The 19,892-nt window shown below is 48.6% G+C and overlaps 7 protein-coding genes across 7 annotated transcripts; 3 read left to right on the plus strand and 4 right to left on the minus strand.

The window, feature by feature from the left end:
• Positions 1–273: 273 nt before the first annotated feature.
• On the plus strand, positions 274–2,025 carry N7462_006341 (RCC1 domain-containing protein; the record flags this gene model as incomplete). Its single annotated transcript, XM_057078059.1, has 3 exons — positions 274–414; positions 480–1,133; positions 1,201–2,025. 3 exons carry the CDS (start codon positions 274–276, stop codon positions 2,023–2,025), a joined length of 1,620 nt encoding a protein of 539 aa, XP_056933639.1.
• Positions 2,026–2,321: 296 nt separating this feature from the next.
• N7462_006342 (Chromosome segregation in meiosis protein 3) lies at positions 2,322–3,264 on the minus strand (the record flags this gene model as incomplete). The annotated part of the gene is made up of 3 exons (XM_057078060.1): positions 2,322–2,846; positions 2,914–2,992; positions 3,047–3,264. The coding sequence occupies 3 exons, from the start codon at positions 3,262–3,264 to the stop codon at positions 2,322–2,324; spliced, it is 822 nt and encodes a 273-aa protein (XP_056933640.1).
• Positions 3,265–3,587: 323 nt separating this feature from the next.
• N7462_006343 (putative NADH-ubiquinone oxidoreductase 21 kDa subunit) lies at positions 3,588–4,387 on the plus strand (the record flags this gene model as incomplete). The annotated part of the gene is made up of 5 exons (XM_057078061.1): positions 3,588–3,647; positions 3,704–3,720; positions 3,790–3,995; positions 4,046–4,248; positions 4,304–4,387. 5 exons carry the CDS (start codon positions 3,588–3,590, stop codon positions 4,385–4,387), a joined length of 570 nt encoding a protein of 189 aa, XP_056933641.1.
• Positions 4,388–4,654: 267 nt separating this feature from the next.
• N7462_006344 (nucleoside deaminase) lies at positions 4,655–5,479 on the minus strand (the record flags this gene model as incomplete). The annotated part of the gene is made up of 5 exons (XM_057078062.1): positions 4,655–4,734; positions 4,796–4,893; positions 4,949–5,157; positions 5,229–5,333; positions 5,390–5,479. 5 exons carry the CDS (start codon positions 5,477–5,479, stop codon positions 4,655–4,657), a joined length of 582 nt encoding a protein of 193 aa, XP_056933642.1.
• Positions 5,480–6,159: 680 nt separating this feature from the next.
• atrA (protein kinase MEC1) lies at positions 6,160–15,075 on the plus strand (the record flags this gene model as incomplete). The annotated part of the gene is made up of 24 exons (XM_057078063.1): positions 6,160–6,748; positions 6,821–7,488; positions 7,542–7,831; positions 7,909–8,295; positions 8,352–8,504; positions 8,568–8,664; positions 8,776–9,255; positions 9,357–10,835; positions 10,906–11,446; positions 11,502–11,976; positions 12,029–12,335; positions 12,394–12,491; positions 12,548–12,640; positions 12,690–12,851; positions 12,920–13,019; positions 13,076–13,559; positions 13,609–13,806; positions 13,859–13,983; positions 14,048–14,136; positions 14,191–14,313; positions 14,422–14,509; positions 14,558–14,642; positions 14,697–14,815; positions 14,884–15,075. 24 exons carry the CDS (start codon positions 6,160–6,162, stop codon positions 15,073–15,075), a joined length of 7,422 nt encoding a protein of 2,473 aa, XP_056933643.1.
• A 913-nt stretch (positions 15,076–15,988) lies between these two features.
• On the minus strand, positions 15,989–16,541 carry N7462_006346 (Serine/arginine-rich splicing factor SR45; the record flags this gene model as incomplete). The annotated part of the gene is made up of 2 exons (XM_057078064.1): positions 15,989–16,165; positions 16,239–16,541. The coding sequence occupies 2 exons, from the start codon at positions 16,539–16,541 to the stop codon at positions 15,989–15,991; spliced, it is 480 nt and encodes a 159-aa protein (XP_056933644.1).
• A 536-nt stretch (positions 16,542–17,077) lies between these two features.
• N7462_006347 (putative AAA family ATPase) lies at positions 17,078–19,464 on the minus strand (the record flags this gene model as incomplete). The annotated part of the gene is made up of 2 exons (XM_057078065.1): positions 17,078–17,803; positions 17,929–19,464. The coding sequence occupies 2 exons, from the start codon at positions 19,462–19,464 to the stop codon at positions 17,078–17,080; spliced, it is 2,262 nt and encodes a 753-aa protein (XP_056933645.1).
• Positions 19,465–19,892: the final 428 nt, after the last annotated feature.

Genomic DNA, 19,892 nt, shown 5'->3' on the forward strand with positions numbered 1-19,892 from the left:
GTAGTATTGCCAGAATTGCCTGTTGGTTAGTTAGTGAATTGGTTTGACTGTAGTAATTTAGCATTAGGGCAGTAGAAGTCGGTCAGGACTGAGGAGAGCGTGCCTGGCTGGCGGCTTCCGGGAGGCCGGGGGGAATGCCGCATTATTTACGTTTTTCCCTCGTGCCTTGGTGCCTGTTTTTTTTTCCTTCTTTGTCGCGTCTTTTTCTTCCACCTTTCTTCTTCCACCCACCCCTTCTTCCTTCCCAAACCTTTTCTTACATTCCAGAGCATCATGCCTCCGAAAAAGAATGCTACTGCTGCGCCCAAGGCGGCGCCCAAGACTGCACCCAAGCCTGCGGCCAAAACCGCGAAGACCGAAAAGACCACCAAGACTGCCAAACCCGAGACCAAGCCCGCGAAGACCCCCGAGGTCGTCCGAAGAAGATGGACTCTGTTGCGGAAACTCAAACTGTGACAAAGACCTCGGTGAAGTCGGAGAAGGCTTCAAAGGCAAAAGCCCCGGCCAAGACCTCCACAACCACAACTGCGTCCAAGAAGCGCAAGGCCGATGACGAGGAGGAGAAGCCGCGCGAACCCAAGAAGGCTCGCGTCACACAGCCTCGTGAAATTAAGCCCAAGGCTGTGAAGCCCAAGGTGGTCAAGTCGAAACCCGCTCCTCCAAAGGTCATCATCAACGAGGTGCCCACAACTCGCCTCAACGTGTTCGTCTGCGGTGAAGGTAGCTCGGGTGAGCTTGGCTTGGGCACCGCCAGGAATGTCATCGATGTGAAGCGACCCCGTCTGAACAAACTCCTCGATGCCGAGACGGTCGGCGTCGTCCAGGTCGCCGTAGGGGGAATGCACTGTGTGGCCCTGACCCACGACAACCAGATCTTCACCTGGGGTGTCAATGACCAAGGCGCATTGGGACGAGACACCACCTGGGATGGGGGGTACAAGGATGTGGATGACAACAGCGATTCGGACTCGGACGATGATGACAGCGGCCTCAGTCCCCGTGAAGCTACACCGACGGCTATTCCAGCCAACGCTTTCCCTGAAGGAACCGTCTTTGCTGCCGTCGCCGCCGCGGACAGCGCGAGCTTTGCCCTGACCGACGATGGTCTGGTTTATGGCTGGGGAACCTTCCGAGTAAGATTGAATATCCCGAATCCCCATCCATGGCTTGTCTCTTTTTTTGGCTAACAAGTGCTACTAGAGCAATGATGGAATTCTGGGCTTCGACCCCGAGCATCGCGTGCAGAACACCCCCATTCTCATTCCGGCCCTTAAAAAGATCAAGCAGCTGGCTTGTGGTGCGAACCATGTCCTCGCGCTTAATGACAAAGGAAATGTCTTCTCCTGGGGCTCTGGCCAACAGAACCAGCTCGGTCGCCGAATCGTCGAGCGCAACAAGCTGCACGGATTGCAACCCCGCGAGTTCGGACTGCGTCGCAACATCGTTCACATTGGCTCTGGTTCTTACCACTCCTTCGCGGTTCACACATCCGGCAAAGTTTACGCCTGGGGTTTGAACAGCTTTGGCGCCACTGCTGTGCGGGAGGGTGCTGGCGACGACGAAGCTGCCATTGCGCACCCCGTCGAAGTGGAATCGCTCTCTGGTCACAACATCGTTCAGCTCTGCGGTGGTGCTCACCATTCGATTGGCCGCACTGCTGATGGCCAATGCTTGGTATGGGGTCGTGTGGATGGTTTCCAGAGCGGTCTCAAGGTGGAGTCTCTCCCAGAGGAGTCAATCATCAAGGATGAGCGTGGTCGCCCTCGCATCTTGATTGAGCCCACTGCCGTTCCTGGCATTAATGCCACCGCTGTTGCGGCCGCCTCGGATCACTCGCTTGCGATTGATGCTGAGGGTCGCGCTTGGTCTTGGGGTTTCTCAGCTACATACCAGACCGGCCAAGGCACCCAGGATGATATTGAGGTGGCCACGATCATTGACAATACCGCTGTTCGTGGACGAAAGCTTATTTGGGCTGGAGCCGGTGGCCAGTTCTCCGTGTTCACCGATGCCTTCAACGCATGAATTTGATTTTCGCTTCCGATCCTGTTGGCCAACCTTATTTTGGTATTACATGTGTGATATAGTTGAGAGGGCTTCTTTTTATTTTCTGCAGATTTTTTCTCAATGCTCGGCGTACCCTTATCAACTTTACTCTACCCTTTCAATATCGCCAGACATGTTAAAATAATATGGTTCGTCTTTTCTGCAATTTTATTCAACCAGTTCTTCCACTTCCAAGAAGTAAGAAGAGTGTTTCAGTCCATCAAGAGTATCATGATTGTCATTAAAAGAAAACTTTGCAAAGAATAATGGCTATTTTACATCCCAAATTCCTGCATAGCTTCGTATTCAGCATCAAAACTATCGGCATCTGTGTTGGGTGCGTTTCCGACTGGATCAGGTTCCCCAGACATGTAATCATCTTGCTCCCGAAGAAGATCATCAAGATCATCATAATCTGATTCAGGATGACTGATGAGTGGTCTTGCTTGTCCCTCCGGATCCGGCATGAAGAGATCTTGGTCTGCTATCCCTGGCGTGCTTGTTGTGTGTTGCGGTCGTCTTTCTGAGGGTTGATCCTGGGGCTCTGCATGTCCGGCACTAGGGTAATCCGAAGAAGCCTTGATTGGGAGAGCCTTTCCATCTGACAAGTAATGTAAGGGTTCATGATCACCCAATCGCCTTGGCTTCTCTTCTTCGATCCATTCCCGGCGCATTGTTTGGATACGCTTCGTATGTCCCAGCTTCTCTATCATAGTCAACCCATCTGCGAACTTTGCGCGTGGAAACAAGTCGTCAAGCCAGAGCTGGTAGAAGCTCAGAAGCCGTGCCGCATCCGAAAACTATTGAAGAAGCAAGAATCTGGTCAGTCATCTTTGCCTTGCCCATACCGTCAGGCCATTGACCTACCTCGTGCCCTTTGCCCTTGAACCTGAGCTTTTGCTTCGCGATGTGCCGTAATTTCGGAATCCCCGACTGTGATAGAAGACTAGCAGGTTGTTAGTATGCATTCTATCTTATAAAGATCCCGTCAGCTGCCTACCGTTCTTCATCCAATTTCGCGATTGGTTGCCGTTTCTTCGTCACTTTAACTTCTTCATCCAGACCCAGCCCCAGTGCGGCAGAATTGCCAGTTGTGGGTTTAGAGGAATCGGCATTGGAAACGGCCTTTGCTTGGAAAATCTCATCCAATCCCACATCGTAGTCAAAAAGGTCGTTCACATTATCGGGAGACCTCGTCTGGTCCAGAGTGGTGTCCATTGTGAGAGCTGAGAAAATCTGTATATTTCAATAAAAAGCACAACTTCAAAGGGTCCCTTTACGTCGATTGGAAAGATAGACGAATGCTGCTTTTGAGATACTGAGTCTCGTCCTAAGGTAGAGTCGCTCGATCAGCTTGAGCAGTCCATGCAGTTCAAGCGCGTCGACCGCTTTGAGACGCGCCGAGTAATCAGCCATGTGATTGGCCGTGGGGGCGCTGTCCGCCCGGACAGCGCTAAGTCTAAAGCGGGTTAGTGGCATACTCCCTCCAACTTCCGAACTTCGAACGTCGACTCTGCACAACAATCCCCACCAACTGCATCATGGCTTCCGATCACAGCACGGCCATTGTACCCCCCAAGCGGGCGGTGACTGACTACCCGGTATGCATTGACCCTTCGAATTACTTGTCAGGGCCTGTCTGACTGACCGTTACTAGCTGATCGACTCCGACCCGTATGAATCCGACCAAGCCGATCCTGACATATCCTTGAATTGAAACTCACATTTTTCTAATTTTATCAGGCACCTGCGACGAGTGTTTGGGTATGCCCGACCTTCTGATTACGCTGTGGCTGGTGGTATGGCTTCAGTCTCTCCCATTGCCTTCTGGGTCATGGAGCGAGTGAGCCCGTCGCATGTGGGCCGGGGTGGCTTTGCCCCCGTGATGCGCCTCGCAACCGCTGTCGGTTTCCTCGGTGGCCTCCATATCATGTACCAGCGGTCTTGCCGTATGTTCGTCCTCCCATATCCCCAGATTGAGGTGCTAACTCTTCCCTAGAACGCTTCTACGGATTCACCGAGAACACCAGAGAGGTTGAGATGGATATGCGGGAGATGGTCGACAAGGTAAAGAAGGGCGAGCCCTTGTATGGCACCTCCCAGGTGTCTTCATACCTTCAGGGTGTTGCTGCCCGGAACTCTCGGTACTCCGAGTTGTTCATCCACGTTCTGCCGTGGTTCAATGTCGTCAACCACGACCAGGTAAATTTTCCTTCCCTTATCTTCAGAATTGTGTGGTGCTAACTCTTTCTCTCAGCACGGAATTGACACTGCTAAATATTACCAACAAGCGGAGCGCGAATTGGAAACAGAGAGATTGGGCAAAGCTGGCTCCGCATGATCCCTCTCAAGATTTGACTGTTTCTATCCCCCGCGTCCTTGTCCATGAAAGTTGGGCAAGGGGTTGCACGCCTCTCTTTTTTTGTACACATATCCTAGTTGTGTTTTTTTTCTCTATCCTAAGGCGCAGTTTTCATTAAAAAAACGCTTTTTTTGTTCTGATTAAGAAGCCCATATGCCCAAGTAAAAAAATCACCGTTCAACGCCAAGTAAGATACTCATGTGGACTTAAGGCTAGGGACGCTAGCACAATCGAATTGATGCTCCTTCACGATGTTGCCGCAAGATCCTCTGTGTCGTCGAAAGTTGTGTTCAGCTCGCGATTCTTCTTCGGTCGAGGGTTGGGGGCTGTCCAAGAGATTAGCAAGTCATATTTCATTGACATGAGTTCACGTCCGTCCAGACCAACCTTTCTCATTTTCTTGAATGTAGAAACGACGGAGTAGCATTATGGCTTCTTTCTGGAATAAGCCTCCATACACCGGGTAGGGGGGATCAATCGATGCGCTGCATCTTAGTGAGTATTCAAACTGGCTTGGGGGGTGGGGAAGGAAGGACGGACTCAGAATGAAGTGATAGGACGCCCCCTGTGCCACCAAACCGATCATTGGCGCAGCCAAAGTAGACACTTCGAATTTGGTATTGCTTAAGGGCAGATGCACACATTACGCAAGGCTCCACTGTCACGTAGAGATCAGTTTGCTGGAGAATAGACTTGGGATAGCTCTGAAGGAGTTCGGCGATGGCGATGAATTCAGCATGGCGGGTTCCCTGCAGCTTGCTCATCAGTATGGTATCTCTAATTCCCATAAACACAAACAGCCTGTTTAAAGGATACCAACATTCATAGATCGGTTAGTATCGTTCATTCCCGATCCCACAACCTGGTCGTTGTAGACGAGTACACATCCAACGGGTGTTTCTCCGCATTCCAGAGCTTTCTCTCCCTGAAGTTTTCTGTGGTCAGTAGCTGGAAGAGTCTTCATAGACGCGGGAATTTTACCATCAACAGCGCTTGTTTCATGAAGTGGGCATGCTTGGAGTCCTCTCCCACGGCAGGGATGATTTCACGTTCTGTGATCGATTGATCCATCTTTCTCTTGCTCTGCGAAGGAGGGGCAGAGGTCTTGGTCTCCGGCTGAAAAACGACGACAAGAGCAAAAATTATGGCGCTTGTACTCCGTGAGCGCGGGAAAGAAGGAGTTGAGGCGAGATAAAGAGAAGAAGTGGTGAAGCGCAAAAGCTGGAAATTTCAATCGTGCGCCAGGACCTGACAATCAGCTCTTACCGTTCCAGGGTTGTTTTTCCTCAATGAGTCCCAGTTATTACTACTTTGTGATAACTTGGGTGTTTAGCTGGTCTTCTGAAAGAAATAGAAATGTGTTTCTTGGTTCCTTAATCGCTGTTTTGCGGGATGTTGGACATACATGCTCGAATAGGAGGTGCGAGCTCCATAGAAGAGTCGACGGCCTCCGACGCTACTACGAACTATCAACTACAAAACCACCAATGCTACCGACTTTCACCCGAACAGACCGGGCTGCTCCATACCATCTTTGATTCAACAAGAACTTCTTCGCTTTCCTCTGATTTCCTCTTTGAGAGTTTCTTCGTAAATCTCTTCCGGCTCTCCGAGTCGTTCCCAATTTTCGGTGGGGGACCAAGTGGTGCCTCAGGTGTCCGCGACCTACCATCCACGCCGCGTTTCTGCAGCACCTTGTCGCTACCATACTGCTCCCTGGATTCGGTACCAAGTGGTCATGTCCGCTCCCTATGGCAGCTGGGAATAATCCTCCGGGTCCTGTGTTGGGCTATGGATCGAGAGCTGCTGAGCCGGCTTCGTCTATCCTGGCGACACACCTCGCCCCGCGCCTAGCATCCCAAGGGCAAGGGCATGAAGCACACCGACTATCCCGAGAAGCATTCTCACAACTTCGTGAAGAACTATTGGGAGAAAGACACAGCCAAGTACGCGTGGATGAGGGTATCACCGATATTAACAAATTAGTATGCATCGTGCTCAAGGCGGGCCTCGAAGCAAGTCCTGCCGATAGCACCCCCGAAGAGGACCTGGAAGGACAAGTCCAGGATTGCCTGGATATCATCCTCGCCAGCATTGAGAAGGCTCCGCAGGCTCTCTGGGATACCTCTGACCCTCTCATCTTAGGCGAGGATGTTCATGCACCTCTGTTCGCATGGCTCATTCTGCGCCTGATCAGATTAGCCGGCATGTGGAGTTCCAGAGGAATCCAGCAAAAGATTCACATGGTCTTGAATAGCATGGCATGCCATCAATACAGACAATCCCGGCCATCACCATCACATAATGCCATTTCGGCCTTTCTTCGAGCTTGCATGTCAGGTACGGCTATAAGTTTTGTTTCTTTTTCCTGTCCTTTCCTGAAAGTACATGAATCGAGCTAATGAGTGACAGACATATTGTGTTCGCTGGAAGCCTTCCAGGATGGTGGTTATTTACGAAATCTTCGTTCTCTTAAACTAACCATGCCGGCGGCCACTGGGTCTATTCTGTTGGATTTAGATACCTTGAATGTCCCCCGTGCGTTGTTGAAGAAACATATCGCGCTTGGGTCGTTTTCTCAAGCAGCTTCTCTGGCTTTGAGTCTTTTGAATTCCGTTAGCCCCAACACAATGGATCAGAGTGCTACAAAGCGTCCCAATTTCGCACTCCATCAGAACCTCCCGTGGGCGATGAATGGGGTAACCCGTCTACGAAAGGTCCTTGTCAGATGGATACAAAACTCGGGGGTGGAGGTTGCTCTGGCCGAAGAGCATGTCTTCATGCAATTCCTGGCCTTGACACACCGTCTATGTGTTTCCAAGTCACCTTCAAATTCCATGATGGCCGATATGAATTTATCCTTCACCTGGTCTCAGTGTCTGAGCGAATTCATGTTCCTCAGTGTAACCCACCGGCTCTCGGCTCTCCAGATCGATATTAGCCAGATTTTGGATGAGACAGCAGTAACGATAAAGTCATCTGCGATATTTGCACAGCAATTGAAAGAACTGCTTCTTCCTGCTCTGACTGATGTCCAGGGCAAAGACTCAAACTCCCGGTCTATTGAGAATTGTTTCTGGGTAATGATCACTTTGCATCCCGAGGCACCGAAACGTTACTAATTGTAAGATAGAATTCTGTCAATGCTCTGCAATCCGACCTTCTGACTGTAGCGAAATCAACCCACCCTCTTTCTGGTACTGCCTCGGCGCCTATAGAGGTCGACCCATCTACAGCTAGTCAACGACCTGGTCCCATGGACCAAAGTCTGGAGCCAGATCCAGAAATACGAGCACCCAAACGATTATGTCTGCCTGCTGAACCGTCCGTCCACAGCCTGACTCAATTGCTTCTAGAACGGCTTTCCTTTTTGTTAGGTTGCGATAAGGTACAGAATTTAGGTGGTCTATACGCTGCTATGGGGTGAGTGCAAATGCTTGATTGAAGAATTGTTTGGACTTCAAACCAACACTTCTAATCAATAACAGACATTCATATAGTGGGCTTCCCGAGCCCCAAAAGGCTGATTTTTGGGAAGCTTTCGGCAAACTTCCCTGTCTCATGGCAGGCGCCTCGATACAAAAACCATCAAACCTCATCGCCCATGGCAATTATTCTTGCCATGTATGTGATGATGAACAGAATCGACTCGAAATCGCGCCGGACAATAGTCTCTTTGACTATGAGAACGTGTGGAATATATTTGATTTGGTCTTACCAAAGCTCACACGCACCCCTGGTCCACGAGTGGCTGCCATGATTGCTCTCAGGCGAATTTTGATGCATTCGCCTAGTTTAGACCAGACACATCTTTCGTCTTCTCCTTGTGGGGAATTTTGTCTGCATTCCCTTCGCAGTTCCATTCGAGAGCTTCGAGTTGCAACAGCGTAGGTCCGAGTATAGCTTTCCGGCTTTTAATCATATGGCTAAATTTCAATTCAAGGTACACGGTGGTGGCCTTCGTGCGTCGAAACTTTCCTTTGGAAGTCCGTCGAGCAAATTTTGTGATCCTTCTGGAATGGCTTAAAAATCTTGCTGAAAAAGATGAAATGCCTTTACAGGAGACATGTGTTCTGTCACTGAGTCGGCTTGCAAGGTTCGTTGATAAACTCCTATCTAGATCTTTTTGAGCCTCAACTGAGGGAAGCACCTATTTTAGGATGTCGGATGATGATGAGAAAAATATCATCCTGCTACGTCTCATAGAGTACCTGGGTCATCCAAACCCTTATGTCTGTGCGACAGCATACAACGAGGTGAGTAATTAAGAACTATACAGTGTCAAATTTATTACCATGAAGCCTCCTCTCAACATATACACTATATCTTGAAATGCTGGATTACTGAGTCATATTTACCTACCATAGCTATATAAACTTGCACAATATTTTGCCTTGACACCCGCTGGATTATTTCGACCTTACTGGAGAACCCTTTCCGTGGCAGTTGTCAAAAATCTCCAGTCGCGCCCACATATGGCTGAGCAGCTTTGTGATCTTCTTGGTATGAAGGTCGATGGCTTCCTACGGTTGACAGAAGTCTATGTTCTCCCATATCTTGTCTTGACCAGAAAACGGGACATCATCTCCAGAATTGGAGCAACCCGTAATGAAGGCGAATCTCCATTTGACGTCTGTTCTGAAAAGAATAATCTTGCAGCAATTCTTGCTTTCCTCCTAGCCCAGCAATCTGATAACCCCGAAGCCATGATCATGTCCCTTCTTGCAGATATCGATCCTGCATTCAGAGGCCGAACACTGGCTGAATTAGTGCGGATTGAACCAATTCTCATTGCTTGTGATTTGCTCAAGAGTCTCGGTGATGCCGGTGACCAAAATAAAGAGAGAGTAAGTGTTCGCTGTCTTCTTCGCATCTCCAAGTCCCGTTCTCCTTGGCCTCTCTTTCCCACTCAACAAATCGCGAGCAAGTCTGATAAAAGTCAAATCAGTTCCATCAAGCGCTTCAACGTCTGGCGATCTTTGTGCCGCGAAAATTTTCGCATGGCAGTTCCTTGAAAAAATCAGATCTGTTGAGTCATTTCATTGAGGAGCATGTTTTGGGAATAATCACCCAATTTGCCAATGCAATCAATGACTTTCAAGTTAGACAAACTTTGGCTGAAAAACGAAGAAACTTGAAGGCCATTGAAGAAATGATCAATATTGCGCAAGGTCATGTCAGTAATGCTTTACCTCAGGTCTGCGCCTGTCTACGGTCTGCACTTGAAATTGAAGAATTGTGCGACCATGCATTCTCGGCCTGGAAGACATTAATTAGTTCTCTCAACGAGGAAGATATTGAACCCCTGATTGATCAAACCTGGGCAATCGTGATCAGATACTGGGAACGACTAATGGAGGAAAGCAAGAAACATGCTTATCAGCTCATTGACCATATTTTAACGAATCACCCAAGCCTTGTACGTGATACATTTAACACCATGCCCTCACTGGCGTCCATCCCTGAAATGGCGGTTTTGGATCACAAGATCAACGATTTACGGGCCCAAATGGACGTCCGAAGTCAATTTCTAGCGCTCATTCGCCGCTGTCAAAGCGAGAATGCCACCGTCGTTGAACAGACTCTCACAGAATTGATCCCTTTCCTGTCGGAGAATGAGGATTTTCTTCATATTTCTGTCCTCAGCGAACAGCCTGATCCTGTAATTGCTCAGTTGACGAGAGCACTACTAGACTGCTGCGTCAAATTCAACACTAGTTCCGACTGCATTACTCTGCTTTCAGCCCAGTGTTTAGGTCTCATTGGCTGTCTGGATCCAAATCGAGTGGAAACTATCAAGGAGAAAATGGATATCCTTGTGTTGTCTAATTTCGACCGAATGGAAGAAACTGTGGAATTCATTCTTTTCTTTCTCCAGAATGTACTTGTTGAAGCCTTCTTATCTGCGTCTAACACACGAGCACAGGGGTTTTTGGCATACGCCATGCAGGGTCTTCTCAAAATCTGCAAACTCAACGTGGTTGCCACCCAACGGACTCGCGATATTCAAGGAGATGAAAAGTATCAACGATGGATGGAGCTTCCGGAAAGTGTTCGCAATACACTCACGCCATTCCTCACTTCAACATACACAGTTACTGTTGTTGCAAATAGCTCGAAAGCGAAGTACCCCTTGCTATCCCCCCAAGTCACACATAGCGAGTGGCTTCGAAGTCTAGTGCAAGATCTACTTCAAACAGGCAACGGCGACAACGCAAAGCTTGTATTCGCAGTATGCAGTCGTGTCGTCAAAGGCCAAGACATCTCCATTTCCTCATTTCTTCTACCTTTTGCAGTTTTGAACCGTATCGTTGGGGGTACCGAGCAGGAGCTACAGAATCTCCAACAGGAATTGATGAATGTTCTTTCTCATCCACTTCCCGAAACGAACAATCATGTCCGGGAAACGATCATCAGCTGCAGTCAGGTATGTTTGTCTTGGGAATGGGGGGGGACCATCTATTTTTATTGATACTGATCTACCATATCGTGTACAGAGTGTCTTTGCGGTCCTGGACTACCTTTCGCGGTGGCTTCAGGGTAAAAAGAAGGAATTGAATAGCCCAAATAATCAGTCATATCACTCAAGCCGATCCCACAAAGAACCAGGCCGAGATCCTTTGCAAGAAAAATACGCATCTCAAATCAAATCTGTGGAAACCCTACTTGCTTCAATTCCGCCTGAAGTCATTTCAAAACGAGCTGTAGAATGCAAATCATTTTCCAGGGCTCTTTTCCACTGGGAGCAATACATCCGCAAATGCAGATCACAAGTGACTACAAGTGAGCTTTCCAGCACTGAGGGACTGTACCAAAGGCTGCAGGATATCTACAGCCAAATTGATGAACCGGATGGAATTGAAGGCATTTCAAGCCACTTGCCCGCGCTTAATATTGACCAGCAGGTCTTGGAGCACCGGAAGGCCGGAAGATGGGCAACTGCTCAAAGTTGGTATGAATTGCAGCTTGAGAAGGAACCAGACAATGGTGACGCTCAGTGGAATCTTGTAACTTGCCTAAAAGAATCCGGCCAACAAGGTAACTAACCAATTACCAGGCTTAGCGCCCACGGACTTTTGCTGATGACTCACAGATGCAATCTTGACTCGTTTTGAGGTCCTTAAGTGTAACAAGTCCGCTGCTACTCGATTTTTGCCATTTGCAGTAGAAGCATCATGGATAACCGGCAGATGGGGCAAGCTACAAGAATATCTAGAGTCATGCGCGGAGCAAGCGGCCGGCGACTTCAATGTTGGTATCGGATCGGCTCTCAATTGCCTTCGACAAAACGATTCCGAAAAATTCGCAGAAATCATCAGCAAGCTCAGGCTCAGCATAGCAAAGTCATTGACAGTTAATTCCGCGGGCTCTTTACAGTCGTGCCATGACGATATGCTCCGGCTACATGCATTGGCGGATATGGAAGCGATAGCCAAGGCACGAGGTCCCAATTCTCAGTTACCTTCAACCCTTTTGGATGCCTTGGATCGACGTTTAGATGTGTTAGGCGGTTATCTTTCCGATAAGCAGTACCTTTTGGGACTTAGACGAGCTGCAATGGAACTAGCGTGGGTGGAATTGCCTTACGAATTCTAGATTGCTTATTGACAGATTCTTTAGGGGCGATTTTGGCCACTCTGAAATTTCGGCTGCCTGGATCACTAGTACTCGCTTATCGCGAAAGGGCAATTTTACTTATCAAGCTTATCACTCGATGCTTAATGCAGCTCGGTTGAAAGATCGGGAAGCTACGATTGAGCACGCCAGACTTCTTTGGAAAGATGGACACCACCGAAAAGCCATTCAAACCTTGGAAGGCGCAATATCTGCCAATGAATTGAACTCAACCACATCTGGTGCAGTCGATTCTGAGTCGGTCTCGTTCCTTTCAGGTCGTGGGCAACATCAAAACGAAACCGCTGCTCGGGTATGTCTCATCCATCATATGCTGAGACAATCAGCCGTCCACTAATATAGATGGTTAGGCACACCTCTTGTTGGCAAAATGGACAGACAGAGCAGGTCAAACCCATTCCCAAGCAATCGTTCAACGATATCGCGAAGCTATCAAACTGTATCCGAGGTTGGTCTCACTTGACAAATCTCATTGTTTTGACGACGAACTAATTATAAATGTAGGTGGGAAAAGGCGCACTACTATTTGGGAAAACACTACAACAAGATCCTTGACTCTGAAAAATCCAAACCAATGGGCAAAGAAGCTCAAATCTAGTATGCATCGATAACCATCTACTGATGATATATCGCTAACGTGTTACAGTCTGAGTGGAGAGGCCACAAAGCTTGTGATTGACAACTATCTTCGTTCGTTAACCTATGGAAGCAAATATGTATTTCAGACGCTGCCAAAACTTTTGACCCTTTGGCTAGAACATGCCTCTATCGTGGACCAGCCAATTGATCCAAAACGAGGGGACAATGAGTAAGCTATCCATCCATCGCTTCCAATTCTATAGACTCATGCTAATATTTAAATCCAAACACAACTAGAGAATTTCAACGACACACCAAAGCCCAGCGACAAAAGAGCTTGGATGAAATGCATTCTCAACTCAAAAAATACATTTCTTCTCGCCTGCAACCTGCTCTAGTAAGTCGACTTTGACACTTAATTTACATCCTGGAGCCATATACTGATGATAATAGCTGTTCACGATATTACCTCAGGTGGTGGCTCGAATTTGCCACCCAAACAGCACTGTGTACGATTTACTGACGCGAATTGTGATTAAAGCCGTCCATAACTTCCCGCAGCAAGGCCTTTGGACAGTCCTTGCGGTCGTCAAGTCTTCTAACAAAGACCGAGCCCTCAAGGGTCAAATTTGTCTCACCAAAATCCAAGAATACAGCAGCAGGCACAAGACCGACTCGAAACATCTAGACATCCGCCGTATGGTCCATCAAGGTCAGAGATTCTCAGACGAGTTGTTGCAGTTGTGCCTGGCACGTGTTGAGGACAGGGTTTCGCGAGTAAATCTCGCTCGCAGTTTAGGATTCAACCATAAAGTTGCCCCATGTCGCCTGGTCGTGCCATTCCAGGCAATGTTGATACCTAGTCTCCCTGCCAGTCATGACTCTGAATACTTGAAAGGGTTTCGGCCCTTCCCACGAGACCCAACCACAATAGAGGGTAAGTCGAACGTATTACTTCTTCATAAAACCATACTAATTGTACTCAGCTGTCTTGGACGAAGCGCAGATCTTGAACTCCCTTCAAAAACCTCGCAAGATCAGCATCCGGGGATCGGACGGAAAAATTTATAACGCACTTTGTAAACCTAAGGATGATTTACGGAAGGACCAACGTCTCATGGAGTTCAACAATATGATTAATCGGTTCTTGAAACGAGATGTCGAGTCAAGCAAGCGACGCATGTGTGAGTAGTGGTGCATCTGTCTTCCAGGCCCGTTAAATCTAATCGACAATAGACATCAAAACTTATGCGGTAACTCCTTTGAACGAGGAATGTGGTCTCATCGAATGGGTCGACAATCTCAGAACACTGAGGGATATCATCATCAAATTGCTGCGTGAAAGAGGAGTCTCGCCGAATGTACGCATGATAATCTATGTGATCGCAAGGTCTAGTCGGACTAATATGTTTTTGAGCGGAACAGTACAACGAGATCAGGCATCATTTGAATGATATTTGTGCAGATCGGTCATTTTCCAAGCTTTCTCTATTTACCACAAAGGTCCTAGCAAAGTGAGGCTCTCTGTCTACGTTAATTCCAGGTGGCCCTTGCTAACGATCAGCTAGACTCCCTGCTGTTCTTCATGAATGGTTCATCGAGATGTTTCCTGAGACCGAATCCTGGTTCACAGCAAGGCTACGCTATACGCGATCTTCGGCCGTAATGTCAATGGTTGGATATGTCCTAGGGTATGTTGCATGTATCAGGATAGATCCTCTATTCCTTTTCTCTTATCATTTTTGGTCTGCCTATTTGATTCACTAGGAATTTATTGTGCTTATAACCTTCTGCGATAGTCTGGGCGACCGACATGGCGAGAACCTGCTGTTTGAAGAAGGAACAGGTGGCATTTTGCATGTCGATTTCAACTGTCTATTCGACAAGGTAAGTCATGAGCCCTAGCACCTAATCATCCCATACTCATCTCAATAGGGACAAACATTTGAGAAACCAGAGGTTGTTCCATTCCGCCTAACACATAACATGATTGATGCATTTGGTTCCTACGGATACAACGGTAGGCTTTCAGCGATATTCTATTTGGTAGACTTTATGCTAATTCATTGCGTAGGGCCCTTCCGGAGGACCTGTGAAATCACCCTTGGCCTCCTACGACAGAACGAAGATGCGTTGATGACCGTTCTTGAGACTTTCTTGCATGACCCCACCACAGACTTCATTGGGAAACGAGTGAGTTTGATCAATGGCTTCTCACGAAAGTTAGAATAGTCGGCTAACGTTGGTTTCTAAATTTCCAGCGTCGGAATCACAGTAATTTCCCTGATACTCCAGCGGGCGTACTCGAGGATGTCCGGAACAAGCTTCGTGGTTTCATGTCAAAACAGCCTATTCCACTTTCCGTGGATGGGCAGGTCGATGAACTTATTATGCAGGCAACCGACAAGAAAAACCTTGCTTCGATGTATATAGGGTGGTGCGCGTTCTTTTAGGCAGAATATAGGAAACAACAGCTCTTTATTGAGATAACACTCACACTTTCCCCGTCAAATACACAACTTAAAGAACTCTCTTGTCAATGCCGAAGCGGCTCGCCAATTTGCTTGTCCTGGAAAAACCATTAGTTTCTTATTTACAACAAAGAACTAATCGCCCCAGGCTTACTGGGCGTTGCCAAATGGGTTATCACAATATTAGGATGGGACTAGTAAAGACATTTGAAATTACTTGGCCTTTTTTTTAAGGCGATACGAAATCATTAACTAAATTGAATCTCTGCACAGAAACAGACTTGATGAGATATATGTCTTTAGATTCATGAGGAAACATCTTGAATAGAGCATAACTTATTTTTCACGTTCAGATGATTAAGATATCGTGTGAGGAGTCGGATGTTCAAAGACAAGCGAATTCCCGTGGATTTCAGTGTTGTCGATTTCGGCTCCTGCTCCGACTCCGACTCCTCTCACTGCGAGTGCTATAGCTACTATAGCTCGGACTCCGTCGCCGACGCTGCCTCGGATTCTCCGGACGATGACTGCCTCTCCGGAGTGGGGATCGGGAACGAGAGTACGATCGAGGACGGACAGGCGATCGCGATCGAGATCGTGAGATTGATTGAGGTCGGTATACATCATCATGGCGTTCGGCAGGTCGTACGCGGCCGTGTCTCCTCGGTGGTGAATTCGCATACGATCCCCTTCCAAACCGGGTTCGGCCACCATTGCCCCTGTGAGATGCCGGAGGAGGGGATCGAGAAAAGTTTCGCCGAGGTAAAACAATTGAAACATTTAGGATAGCGCCATCCAGTTGGGCTTCGTGCATGTGAGAAATAGCTGCTTCCGCGTCTGCAGGGTCGTAATACAGGATATAAGCAGTGCCTCGGTTTGTCATGACTAGAATACGTTAGTTGAGGCAAATCGATGCGTGTATGGGACTCCGATGGTATCCAAATTTGGGGGAAAGGAGCCTCTTACAAGCGCGATTCATGGGGAGATCAAGGTATTCAATGTCCCCAAAGCTACCAAATATCTCACGCAGGTGGTTTTCCGTGACGTTCCTCGTTAGTTTTTCTACCACGATCTTTCAAGGCGACTGGAGATCAGTCTATTTGATCATTTCAGGTCTTCGGGTTGAGTTTGTGTTATACACTCACCTTTGCACTCCGTGGCAGATTCTTATGGGGACTAGGGGACCGGCTATAGCTTGTACTGCGGTAACGTCGCCCTCCTCTGGAGCGACTAGGAGAGCGGGATCGACCACGAGAAAACGATCTGGTCTTGCTTCTGGTTCGATGGCCATGACGTTCTGATTCCCGAGTGGCTAGCGGGCTTTTTGTGACACTTCGCGGGTGGGAATCTTCCCTGGGGGATCTGGAGCGACGTATTGAACGGGATCGCCTTCTGCTGCGATCTGGTGAATTGATGGGCGAATGACCCCGGGGAGATGCCAGAGACATGGTGTACACGAAGGGTAGAAAGTTTGCGGGGGAGATTGCGAATTGACCGGGATTGTAACAAGGTTGATCGAAGAAGCCTGATAATATTCGAAGAGGGTAGAAATGAAGGTCTAGTTTAGAGAGACCCAAAGTGGCTGCGGAGGCAGATAGAAGAGGATATTGAGCGACTGATCATTGACAGGTAGTGTGAACGCGCGGAAGAAAGGTATCTGGAGCTTTGGGGAATGAATGTGAATGGGTTGGAGAAAGTCGGTTCGAACAACGAAGATGAACGATCCATCAAGGGCACCACAGTTGGGACGCACTAGCCGCATTTGGTAATCACCTTTCATATAGTCACGTGGGAAGGGGCCAGTTGAAGGAGCGGATTTCGATCGACTGTTTTTGGTGCCTACTTCTGCCTTCTTCTTGCATCACATCAGGGATAGGTGATCCTGTCATGGTCTACTTATGGCATTGTTGGTCTGTCTATCTATATATCGGTGTATAGGGTATATATCCGGGGCCGTAAGTCATCTTTTACCTCGTTCAGCTCTTTATTTCTGCGCGTCACGCCATTCCTCATATTCCTGGATGACAGCAGGAGTGATCTGCCGGCGAACTTGGCCCAAGGCGTATTCAAAGTGCCTCCATTGCACATCAAGCTCCTGTTGTGTATCCTCTTCTTCGTCCAAAGCGGCATCGCCAGCAGTTTCACAGATGCTGACAATTTCCGCTCCAGAATAACCTTCGGTGCGTAAAGCCAATTCGTCCAGGTCGACATCTGGGTGAAGCACCGACTTACTTGCCCAGATTCGTAGAATTTCTTTCCGAGCTTCAAAGTCAGGTGGGCCAATATACAAAATGTTGTCCAAACGGCCAGGACGCATGAGGGCTGGGTCCAGCACGTCCGGCTTATTAGTTGCTGCAACAACCAAAACATTGCGCAGCTCTTCGATACCATCCATCTCATTTAGTAGTGTGGTCAGCACGTTGACGCCTCCCTGCGCATTGCTACTGCGTCGTGCAGCAATGGCGTCGATCTCGTCGAAAAATATGATGCTGGGCCGGGCCGCTCGAGCCTTGCGGAAGATCTCTCTCAGCGAGCGCTCGGATTCACCAACGTACATGCTCAGAATTTCGGCGCCTTTAACAGCTAAGAAGTTCAACCCAGCCTCCGTAGCCAATGCTTTGACGGTAAGTGTCTTAGAGCAACCCGGGGGTCCATAAAGGAGAACTCCCTTTTTGCTTTTCACATTGAGTCGGCGCATTCGTTCGGGGTGCTATGAAAGTTACTTAGTATATCTTCAAATTTTCTCATCAAAGAAAGAAAGAAAGAAAGAAAAGGAGACAGGGGGAGTATTTGTGAAGAGAGCGAACAAGGCACAATCTGAATAGGGCGCCGTACCTTCAGGGGTCGCTCTACCGCCTGCTGCAAGCGCTTTTTGATGTCATGTTGTCCTCCAATGTCCGACCACCGGACCTTTGGTGTCTCTAGGAAGACTTCACGCATAGCGGTAGGGCGGATTTCCTGCAAGGAAGCCCAGATGTCGGCTTCACGGATGAGTAGATTGACTCGAATCTCCCTATCTGTGTCATTGCTGTCCGGAGGCGGGTTCAAAACAAGGGACGATAGCTGATCTGGTAGGCTCGTGGATTCATGCTCAAGTAAATGCCGCTGCCGAGCCTTTCGGCAGATGAGTTGAAGTAAAGCGAAGAGGTCGGCTCCGACATAGCCGTGGGTCTTTTCTGCAAGTAGATCGATGAGTTCATCGCTTAATCCGGCAGACACCGGACCGCGAATCGCTCGGAGAATCTCTGCACGATCCTGGGCAGTCGGAACCTGAAGCTCGATTTCGGTTCCGAAACGATGAGGTGTTCGGAGTGCATCGTCAACGTGGTTCGGATGCCGAGTTGCCGCCACGACCAGAACCGAGGCGCTTCGAAGCGCATCGAGATTTTCGCATAAAATAGATGCAAGTGACTGAGATTCGATAGAAGATCTTTTCGGGGCGATAAATTCCAATTGATCGATTAAAATAACACTGGGTTTGGCCCGAGCCGCCTCTTGGAAGATATTACGAAGCTTGACTTCGCCCTCGCTGATGCTTCGACCGAGAGACGATGTACCAATTTTGAAGACTTGTCTCCAGCCAGCTTTCTCAATTTGTTGCAATAATGTCGTCTTACCCGTCCCCTTGGGGCCGTAGAGAAGAATTCCCCGATTATGCTCATAGAACGATGGCATCACTGGTTTCCGTCCATCGGTGTTGAAGTCGGACAGGCTTTCGTTGATATCATCAACCTGCCGCGAGAGACCACCAAGGCCTACAGGCTGGACGAAGATGCGAGAAGAAGGCTCCTCGACCTCTGCCGTTTCTGTTCCAATGGATATCTTGCTAGCAGTGGTGAACCGAAAAACCGTACGACTTACGCTCGAGCCTTGCGCGAGTATATTGGCCACCCGAAAACTTCGACGCTGACCCTTGAGATCTAGCTCGAAAACCAAGCCCACTGCGAGAACCTCGCATCTCAAAAATTGGAATTCCAGAGCCCATTCCCAATGGCATCGGTCTTCCGCAGCTATCGGACCATGTTTCGTGATCTTCTCTGGGTCTGAACAATCAACTAAAGTGATGGATGTGATGTCGTCCAAAGCACCGTCGATTTTGGTGATGGCGACTTTCTCGCCAACCTTGATTCCATAGCAGTCTTGAAGGGCTCTCGAGGTTTGCACGACCGTATTCTGTATATTTTCCACCGCAGTCCAGGCAATCGCTGTCTTCGGGGCTCCTTCTGCCGAACTCAGGGTGCACAAATCATCGGCTCGGAGTCGCAAGGCAGCCAAGGAAGACGATGAGAGATAGACACGAAAAGCATCCTTGAAATCACTTCGAGCCTGTTTGGACAACGGTCGAACGGTAAAACTGCGAACGTCGGCCATGGTGTGAATCCGGTTGAGCGAAGCAGGAAGTGTTTCACGTATAGGGGACAAGATGGCACGAGCTGTGGGTTGAAATATTTTTCCGGGCTTCTAGTTCAAAGCGCCATGGATTGTGGTTGCCAAAGTCGATTCGTGCCGGTTTGTCTCGAGGTGGTCGTTCAGCGGGGGAGGCTGCAGGTCCCGAAGCGCAAGGCTCGAGTAGAGTGCTTGCAGGGTCACAGAAGCACGCGGGAGAAAAAAGCGTTCTTGGACGTCCACAATATTAAACAGTCAAGGCAAAAGAAGTTCATCGATCCTTCCACGAGTAGGAAGAATTCGGAGTGGGGGAAAGCACAGAAACCGATCGCATTTCGACGACAGTGTGGATCTTATCGGCGGGTTGATAATGCACCCTAAAAAAAATAAAAGTGGGCCGGAGGACGCCTGGT

Source organism: Penicillium macrosclerotiorum, assembly GCF_028827735.1.
Source record: "Penicillium macrosclerotiorum strain IBT 26536 chromosome Unknown utg000006l_segment0_segment0, whole genome shotgun sequence".
NCBI classification, from domain to species: Eukaryota; Fungi; Ascomycota; class Eurotiomycetes; order Eurotiales; family Aspergillaceae; genus Penicillium; species Penicillium macrosclerotiorum.